Source organism: Trachypithecus francoisi, unplaced genomic scaffold (genome assembly GCF_009764315.1).
Source record: "Trachypithecus francoisi isolate TF-2019V2 unplaced genomic scaffold, Tfra_2.0 Contig01440, whole genome shotgun sequence".
Taxonomy (NCBI): domain Eukaryota; kingdom Metazoa; phylum Chordata; class Mammalia; order Primates; family Cercopithecidae; genus Trachypithecus; species Trachypithecus francoisi.
The window spans coordinates 28,155,920-28,165,255 of NW_022681431.1; the positions used below are offsets into that span (position 1 = coordinate 28,155,920).

General features: G+C 41.7%; 1 protein-coding gene across 4 annotated transcripts in view; it reads left to right on the forward strand.

Moving 5' to 3' along the window:
* The window catches only part of IDO2 (indoleamine 2,3-dioxygenase 2), a 72,170-nt gene extending 63,080 nt beyond the window's left edge, over window positions 1-9,090 (forward strand). For all 4 annotated transcript variants that reach the window (XM_033231994.1, XM_033231986.1, XM_033232004.1 and 1 more), the window contains 2 exons: window positions 6,258-6,406; window positions 7,934-9,090. In XM_033231994.1, coding sequence (XP_033087885.1) covers window positions 6,258-6,406; window positions 7,934-8,289 — 505 coding nt within the window. In that variant the 3' untranslated portion in view covers window positions 8,290-9,090. The remainder of the gene's footprint in view (window positions 1-6,257; window positions 6,407-7,933) is intronic.
* The last annotated feature ends 246 nt before the right edge of the window (window positions 9,091-9,336 follow it).

Below are 9,336 nucleotides of genomic sequence, written 5' to 3' on the forward strand. Positions count from 1 at the left end.
ACATACTAAGTATTTTCTCCACATTGGATGAGTTTGACATGTGAAGCACTTCAAACAGTCCAGTCTGAGAGAGAGTGGGGGTGGAATCCTCCTTGTAGGGGGTACAGAGTGGAAGCAAAAAGGTTTCCAAGATTGAGAGTAATGGGTGCACGGTTTATGGGGGAAAGGGAAAACAAAAAGAAGGGTGCAGAAATGGAGCTGAGAGTGTATCTTAGTATTTAGACTTTCTCTGTATACCTTTGATAGGATTAGAAGAAAAATGGACCATTTTTTAAAATTTCATGCTACCACATAGTGGCCTTATACTGTAGATGCAGAAACAGACTGGCATTTAGGAAGCACCTAATTCTGGAAAATCCCTTTGTGCTTCACATTGCTCTCTAAATCTGTGTGTTTTTCCTTGTTACACAACAATTTACCACAAATTTAGTAGCTTAAAACAATATGCCTTCATTGTTCCACAATTCTGTAAGTCAGAATCATAGGCAAGCTCAACTGACTTTTCCATTTAGGGTCTCAAAAGGCCGAAGTTAATTTATCTGTTGGGCTGGGCTCTTAACTGAAGATCTGAGGAAGAATTCCCTTCAAAACTCATTTAGTTTGTTTTCAGAATTCAGTGTTTTGTGGTTCCAGAACTGAGATCTGTTTCTTTGCTGGCTGTCAGACAGGAGCTGCTCTCAGTTTCTTGAGGCATCCAGTATTCCTTGTCATGTGGTTTCTCCCATCTCCCTATTGGCAATTTTTTTTTTTTAAGACAGAGTCTTGCTTTGTCACACAGGCTGGAATGCAGTGGCACAATCTCGGCTCACCACAACCTCTGTCTCCCGGGTTGAAGTGATTCTCCTGCCTTAGCCTCCTGAGTAGCTGGGATTACAGGCACCCGCCACCAGCCTGGCTGTATTTTTTGTAGAGACAGGGTCTCACCATGTTGGCCAGGCTGGTCTCAACTCCTGTCCTTAAGTGGTCCGCCCACCTCAGCCTCCCAAAGTGCTGAGATTACAGGCATTAGTCATTGTGCCCAGACAGCACTGACAATTCTAATCCTTCTAGCACTTTGATTCCCTCTCACCTCTCTTTCTGCCACTAGCCAGAGAAAACTCTCTGATTTTAAAGGTCTTATGTGATTAGATTCAGCTTACCTAGGTAATTCAGGATAACTCCCTATGTCAAGATCAACTGATTAATAACCTTAATTACACTTGCAAAGTCCCCTTTGTGACAGTATATCATACTGATAGAAATGATATCTCATAATACTAATAATTCTAAGAATTATGATAAGAATCTTGGAGAATCATTTTTAGACTTATACCTACCACAGTATCCTTCAAGGGATAAATTGATTCTACTTCTTCCTTATGTCAGAAGCATCTGATGAGGATGAACTATGTATTCTGAAATCCCCATGATGAGGTGGGTACTAGAAGGTGATTTTACTCTCATTAAAATAAATTCGGAGTCATTGACAAATTTTATCTGTGATTTACATAAATGCCTCCCCTCTGTTTCTTACCCTGAAAATATTTCCCTTGTAGCTAAGTGGCCAGTACTAAATCCTACATGCATTAATTAGGGTAAGCTAAGTGGCCAGTACTAAATCCTACATGCATTAATTAGATGGCCAAAAACATCCAAACTATTGAGAATTCCCATTAGTATTGTCTTGAAAAACATAAATTTGCTTTTTTGTTCTTGATTTATCCTATTTTTGATTTATTATTTATTTTTATTTATTTATTTTTAGACAGAGTTCTCGCTGTATCACACAGGCTGGAGTGCAATGGTGCGATCTTGGCTCACTGCAACCTCTGCCTCCCAGGTTCAAATGATCCTCCTGCCTCAGCCTCCCAAGTAGCTGGGACTACAGGCACCCACACAGTGCCCGGCTAAATTTTGTATTTTCAGTAGAGGCAGAGTTTCACCATGTAGCCTAGGCTGGTCTCAAACTCCTGACCTCAGGTGATCTGTCCACCTTGGCCTCCCAAAGTGCTGGGATTATAGACATGAGCCACCAGACCCGGCCTTTTTGCTTGCTTTTTAAAAAAATTTTTATTTAGGAGAATGGAGATATTTCATGTGTAAATGACACATATTCATTCCTTTTAGTTTTAGTTTCCACTCACATTAAATTTCTTGAGGAAGTTATTAGCCCTTGCAAAAAAAGCATCTCATTTTTTTCCTACCAAAACTTCCCGTTTTCTGGGGTTGCTACAAGAAAGGTTAAAAATAATCATGCCTACAGATATTTGAAAGGAAAATAGTTCCTCTTTTTTCACAGTAGCAGCTTGTACCTGAGACTGTAGGGGGGCAATATTTGGACTGCTCAAAGAAACACCATTTCCCTTCCTCAGACTAGAATTGCAAGCTAGAGAACATGAGTTTTGAAAGTAGATGTGCTTCTTTTATCTTTTTGGACTTTCATGCTGATATTTGCTCTGTCACCTTCAATGTGACATCCTCTTCAGGGCGAGGAACTGAAAACAGACTGATTAATGTCTCTTGACCATTTGAGACACTGGATGGCTCTTTTAAGCTGGCCACGTTCTCTCAAGAACTATGCTTGGGTCTACATATTCTGGATATATAATACATACTTATAGGATGCTATTTTTAAATCATTCATTTATCACATATTTAGTGAGTGCCTACCCCATGTCAGTTCTAGGTGCTGGGAATAGAGCAGTAAAACCAACCCTCAACTTGGCCCTTCTGGAGCTTACATTTCCATGGTGAGGGATGGACAATTAATACACAAGTAAATCTAATAAAAACATCATACAATATACATTACAATGATAAGCACAATGAAGAAATGGAAAGCAGGATAGAGTGTATTAGGGACTGTTGAATACGATGGCCAAATTTTCTTGTTTATTGTGGTCCAAGAGTGCCACAACCCTCTATGACATTTGAGCAGATACCTGGAGGAAGTGAGAGAGCGAGCCACAAGAAGGAATGGCAAGTGCAATGTCCCTGAGGTGGGAGCGTGTTGGTCATGGTGGAAGAGCCGCAGGAAGCCAGCAGGACCGCAACACTCAGGGGAGAATGAGAAAGAGTGAGGTGACAGTACAGACCGGATCATGTAGAGCTTTGTCAGCTTCTCTTCTGAGTGAGATGGACGACATTGACACGTTTTGAAAAGAATAACAACGTGATCTGCCTTCAGTTGCAAATCATCTCTGTATTGACTGAGTAAAAAACAGACTCCGAGAATTAAGATGGAAACCGAAAATATTTAAGAAGCTATCACTACAATCCAGGGTGGTGGCTTGTACTAGGGTACAAGGGCTAAAGGTGTTGAGAAATGGTCAGATTGTGGATATGTACTGAAATCAAAGTTAATGGAAAGATGTGAGTCAAAGATAATTTGCAGGTTTTGGGGGCCTGGTTCACTGAAAGAACAGAGACATCATTTACTCCAATGAGGAAGACTATAGGAGGAGCAGGTTTAGCAAAGAAGAAAGGAAATCAGGAGATCAGTTTAGGGACACATTCATATAAACGAGGCAGTTAGATGTACGGGTCCGGAATATAGGGGAGAGGTCCAGCTATAGGTGTAAATAGCTTTTTACATTTGTAAATAGTCAGGATATAGGCTTTGTTTTTTCTTTTTTTAAGACAGGGTCTCGCTCTGCCACCCAGGCTGGAGTGCAGTGGTACAATCTCGGCTCACTACAACCTCTGCCTCTGGGTTCGAGCGATTCTCCTGCTTCAGCCTCCCGAGTAGCTGGGACTACAGGTGTGCACCACCATGCCAGGCTAATTTTTATATTTTTAATGGAAATGGGGTTTCACCATGTTGACCAGTCTGGTGTCAAACTCCTGACCTCGAGTGATCTCCCCACCTGGGTCTCCCAAAGTGCTGGGATTACAGGCGTGAGCCACCCCAGCCAGCTGGGATATAGTTGTTTTCTAAATCTATGAGGCTAGATAAAACCATTTGGAAATTCAGAGTAGTGAGCAGTCCATGGACTGACCCTTTGAGAGTGCAACATTTAGCAGTACTCAAGATGGGAAGGAGCTAGTGAAAGAGCCCCGAATGACTACATAAGACCATCAACCGGATTACAAAGAAAAACCCGAACAAGTGTGCCCATATATCACCCAATAGCAGTTATGTCTTTCATATTTCTTCCCCATAAAATGTTCATCAACTTTATTGGACCAGGGTCTTAACGGACAAGTCACAAAACCTCTCTGGAGCCTATTTTGTTTTTCAACAGCTGTAGGAAGCAAATATAAATTGGGAAAACAACGGCTCAGAAAGATTTGTACAAAGTTAAACAGTAATGAAAAGGGAGCCAGGATTCCCACTCACTCTAAAAATTATGATAAAATGGCTAGTATTCATTGAATGCTTAACATGTTCCAGGCCCTGGGCAGGTATTATTTTAATTAGTTCTCACAATAATCCAGTAAGGTAGATACTAATTTTCTCAGATGAGAAAGCTGAGGCTCAGAGAGGTTAATTAACTAAGCCAAGGCTCACTGTTAATAAATAGCAAAGCTAAAATTAAATTCCATATCTGCTAGAGGTAGAGGCCTTGCTCCTAACAGCTGCAGCCTGTCAGGACCTGGCAGTAGTAACCTCTCCTTTCCTCTTCCCACCATTCCCGTGCCCTCTTTCTGTACCACATCTCTTTTCAGACTGATGGTGCCCGAGTTACAAAGGCCACCGTGCTATTTACCCAGTGAAAGCCGTAGCACAGACAACCCAAAGAGCCCTCGGTGAAAACAACCTGGCTCCTTACAGCACTTCCAGCCTCAGAGCAGTATTTGAAAAATATCATGAACAGCAAACATGGCAGTCTGTCTGTGGCTTTTATATGTGTATATGGTGTGTGTGTGTGTCTCTTCTCTTGAGCAAAATGACTTTCAGAATTATAGAAAAAAGGTGCCACATCAATGTAAATCTGTTATTTATTTAAACTCATAACAAAGAAAGTAACTTGTTTCTGGCTGTAGGCGGAAAAGACAATATTCCTTAGTAAAAATGGAAATCCACATATGAGGTTCTTGTAGAAATGAAGATAGAAAATTGCAAGTTTGGGAATCAAGTTCTGTTTCTATCATCCTTTAACAGTATGACCCTGGAACCTTAATTGCTTTAAGTCTTTGTTAGTTTATCTATGAAATGAAGTATTAAAAAAAAAAAACCCAAAAACCTGTCCTGATCTACACACAAGAAGTCAAATGAGAAAATGAATGCGAAGATGCTTTATAAACTATACAGCATGGTAGGTGCAAATGTGACATGAGCTTATTCTTGTTTTGGACTCATTATAAAGTCATGCCCACACACTCTGTGATTGTTCAAGACTATGCAAAGTCAGACACAGGAAAATGAGTAAAACAGATGGAGGCATAAAGAGGGGGAACTCAGAGAAAACAGTGAAGAACAGGAATCAGAGAGACAAAGAAGGAGAGGAAAGGTGGGGAGGAGAAGAGAGGGAAGGGAAGGGAGGAGAGAACAGCTGCTTTGTGGAGCTTGGCTGGGAGCCCAGTCCCAGCCTTTCTGCATGTCCCTGACTTCAGCCTCTGGTGAGGCACAGGCTTGCTATGTGCTTCCTGCTGTTACTCTTCTTATCCACCCTTATTATCAATACCTGTGGTCAACAAAGTATTTGATAAAGGCATTCTCAAAGTCAGGTAACATCTGTACATTACAGATTACAAAGTTAGGTAATATCCAGAATTGATAGTTTAATGTGATGACTTGTTAACAATTATCACTGTTTCAGGGAAGGGCAAAGGGGTGTGTGTGTGTGTGTGTGTTTTCATTTGTGTGTATCTGTGTATGCAATTGTGGGTGTTTGTGTATATTTGTGAGGCTCTTTACTTGGCGGAGTTGTAAGTATCTGGTCGTCAAGGTTGAGATTAGCAAAGGAAGTGAAGAAGATTTTTCCGGAGCCCCTGAAATGTTCCTGTTGAGTAGCACTAAGGACATCTTTATAACTGAGTATTTGCAATAAATATGTCATGGGACCAGAGCCACAAATTCCTCTCTAAATAGCCTTTACCTCTCTGGAATAACCCTTTAGATGAGGAAGAAAAGGGCTATGAATTTATAACTTGTTATGAAGCTGGAGTGAAGATGATGCTTCAGTGCTTACCCTACAAAGATACCCCCAATCCCTCACCCTAAATTACCATTGAAATCACTTTTCCTTTCTCCTTCACTTTCAGTTTCCGTGTCAGAAAATGTACCGTTACCTCTCTGCACCCCTTTCTTCTCTCTCACTTTTATTCTTGCTTAGATGGAAAGATAACCCAGCAATGCCTGCAGGGCTGATGTACGAAGGAGTTTCCAAAGAGCCCCTGAAATACTCGGGTGGGAGTGCAGCTCAGAGCACAGTGCTTCATGCCTTTGATGAGTTCTTAGGCATTCGTCATAGCAAGGAAAGTGGTAAGTCAGACATTTTGTTTTCCCTTAAGAGGAGAGGGGGGAAGAGAAGAGGGTTTTTTTTTTAACCAATTGATAAAACCAAATGTAAATTAAAATGTCATGAAGTTTATACTTCTCTAAGTCAGCCAAGAAACCGCATGACTGCCAATGTTTTTGTGTCAAGTCAATTAATATTGGAATATCAGATCTCAGCTTGATCTTGGATTTTACTTCCAAATCTTAAAATGTTGCTCTGTTTCCAACTGTTCACTGTCACTTTGGTTTGGATCTTTAGAAACTAGCTTCCTTTTTCTGAAATGGGGGAGAGATGTAGAGTTTGAAGGCTATGAACCTGGGCCAGCTGGAAACAGGTCTGGGCTCTTCCAAGAAAGTCCTTCCCCACAAAATGGTGCAACCTCTAGCCAAATCTATTTATACTAGCAGAGGGATCTATCACCCTGGAAGCTTGAAATTGCTCGTTTTCTTACCTGCCAGGATCAAGTTAAGTTTTTAACAGTTGCAAACAAGACACTTCATACTATGGAGTTTTCAAGTTGGATTAGAGGAAAAAGAATCACCAGAACTTAGTGTCATACATTCAAGTTGGTTCTTTAGAACTGTGATAATTTTTCATGGATTTTGGCATTTGGTGATGTCAGTGGTTGATTTACTTACCATGCATACTATTAAACCCATAATGAATTTCCTATAAATATCTATTGATTTGATTTTTAAACCATTTGGCTTCAAGAGGCTATTACTAAAACAGTGACTCATTATCTTTTTTGCCTTCACAGGCTCTGTATAACTTTCTCCTTTTCTTGTGCTCCCTCCAAAACAAAGCACTGAGGAAACAAAATTCACCAGAGTATTCAGCTAGTCAGTTCAAGGGTTTGTGTCCTACATTCGAAGATATTCCTCATAGCAGCTACTAACTGGATACTTCGTTTACATTTGTTATCTAGTAAATATTTATACATTGGCAAATAAATCTAGTGCCAACTCTGTCATTTGAGATGTGCTTACTTTGTTTCCTCCTCTCCATCTCCTGTCAACAGTTAGAAATATGCATTTGAGTATGTGAAGTCTGCAGACGAAAGGGCCAAGGTAGATTTGAATTAGAACACCAGCAACAGTTTCTGGTGCATTCCTGTCTGAAAAAGCAGACAAGACTGGGCACCACCATGGCTCACACCTGTAATCCCAACACTTTGGAAGTCTGAGGTTGGGGGATCGCTTGCCCCCAGGAATTCAAGACAAGCCTGGGCAACATAGCAATGGCCCGTCTTTACTAAAATAAATACAAAAAATATTAACTGCGTGTGGTGGCACACACCTGGAGTTTCAGCTACTCAGAAGACTGAGGTGGGAGGATCACTTGAACGCAGGGGCAGAGGTGGCAGTAAGCTGAGATCACACCACGGCACTTCAGCCTGGGTGACAGGGCAAGACCCTATCTCGAGAAAAAAAAAAGAAGAAGAAGAAGCAGATGAGCTCTGCTATATTTCCATGTGGAGCTATGACATTATGTTGTATTGTTTCTTTCAGCTGACTTTCTGTACAGAATGAGGGATTACATGCCTCCTTCCCATAAGGCCTTCATAGAAGACATCCACTCAGCACCTTCCCTGAGGGACTACGTCCTGTCCTCTGGACAGGACCACTTGCTGACAGCCTATAACCAGTGTGTGCAGGCCCTGGTAGACCTGCGGAGCTATCACATCACCATGGTCACCAGATACCTCATCATAGCTGCAGCCAAGACAAAGCATCGGAAGCCAAACCATCTCCCAGGGCCTCCTCAGGCTTTAGAAGACAGGGGCACAGGTGGAACCATAGTTATGAGCTTCCTTAAGAGTGTCAGGGATAAGACCTTGGAGTCAATCCTTCACCCAGGTGGTTAGGAGGCTGCCCTCTCCCCAGCAATGCAGAGCCCCCATGGAGGGAAGGTGGGCCTGGAGAATGAGGGTCAGGGTTCTGCCTGGGATCATCCAGGAAGGATCTCAGCCCTATTCATGTTCCTGCTCTACAGAGCACCATAATCTCCTTGTCGAGAACTGTTGACTTCACAAAGGACAGTTGATGTGGCCAAGACTTTCCTTCTCTACCTGATCACTGCTTAATAGCAAGTATCATGGATATTTCCTCATGCAGAACCCCCCAGAGGAGTGACTGTACCCCACTCTCTTCGCCAAGTAGTAGAAAACCAATCTGAATTTCAAAATCAGATAAAATTGCCCGGGTATACATTACCTGCTGATTTTCTTAAAAAACAAATTCACTTAACAATTCATTAAGTTCCTACTGAGCACTGCCTCCAAGATTAGAACAAGGATTTCTGTGGTCCCAGACCAGCCCTCTTCTCCCTGAATGTGTTGAGTTTGGTGTCAGGAGGTTGGAAATGCTCCAGTGGAGATGTGGAAGAAAGAGGATGCTGACAATAAGGACTTGGATGCCACCAGTGTGAAAATGAGCAGTTAATGATACGGGAACGGATGAGACTTTCCACATGGTACCTAGATTTGCAAATTGTATTGTAATGCCTTTCTTTATTTTTAGAAGAATTATTCTCTCTCCTTACTCTGAAAATCTGTATTTGTAAAATGAAAGAATGGATCTTATATAAGTAAATAAGAAAACTGGGAATAAGTAGTAAATCGATGTGGTTAGTGTGCAAATAAATGTAAATGCTTTTATTGACTTGGTTTCTATCTCAAGAGCTCATTTCACCTGGCAGTAGAAAATGAGAAAATTTTAATCAGGCCATTTATTTATTTATTATTTATTTATTATTTTTGAGACGGAGTCTCGCTCTGCCGCCCAGGCTGGAGTGCAGTGGCCGGGTCTCAGCTCACTGCAAGCTCCGCTCCTGGGTTTACGCCATTCTCCTGCCTCAGCCTCCCAAGCAGCTGGGACTACAGGCGCCCGCCATGTCGCCCGGCTAGTTTTTG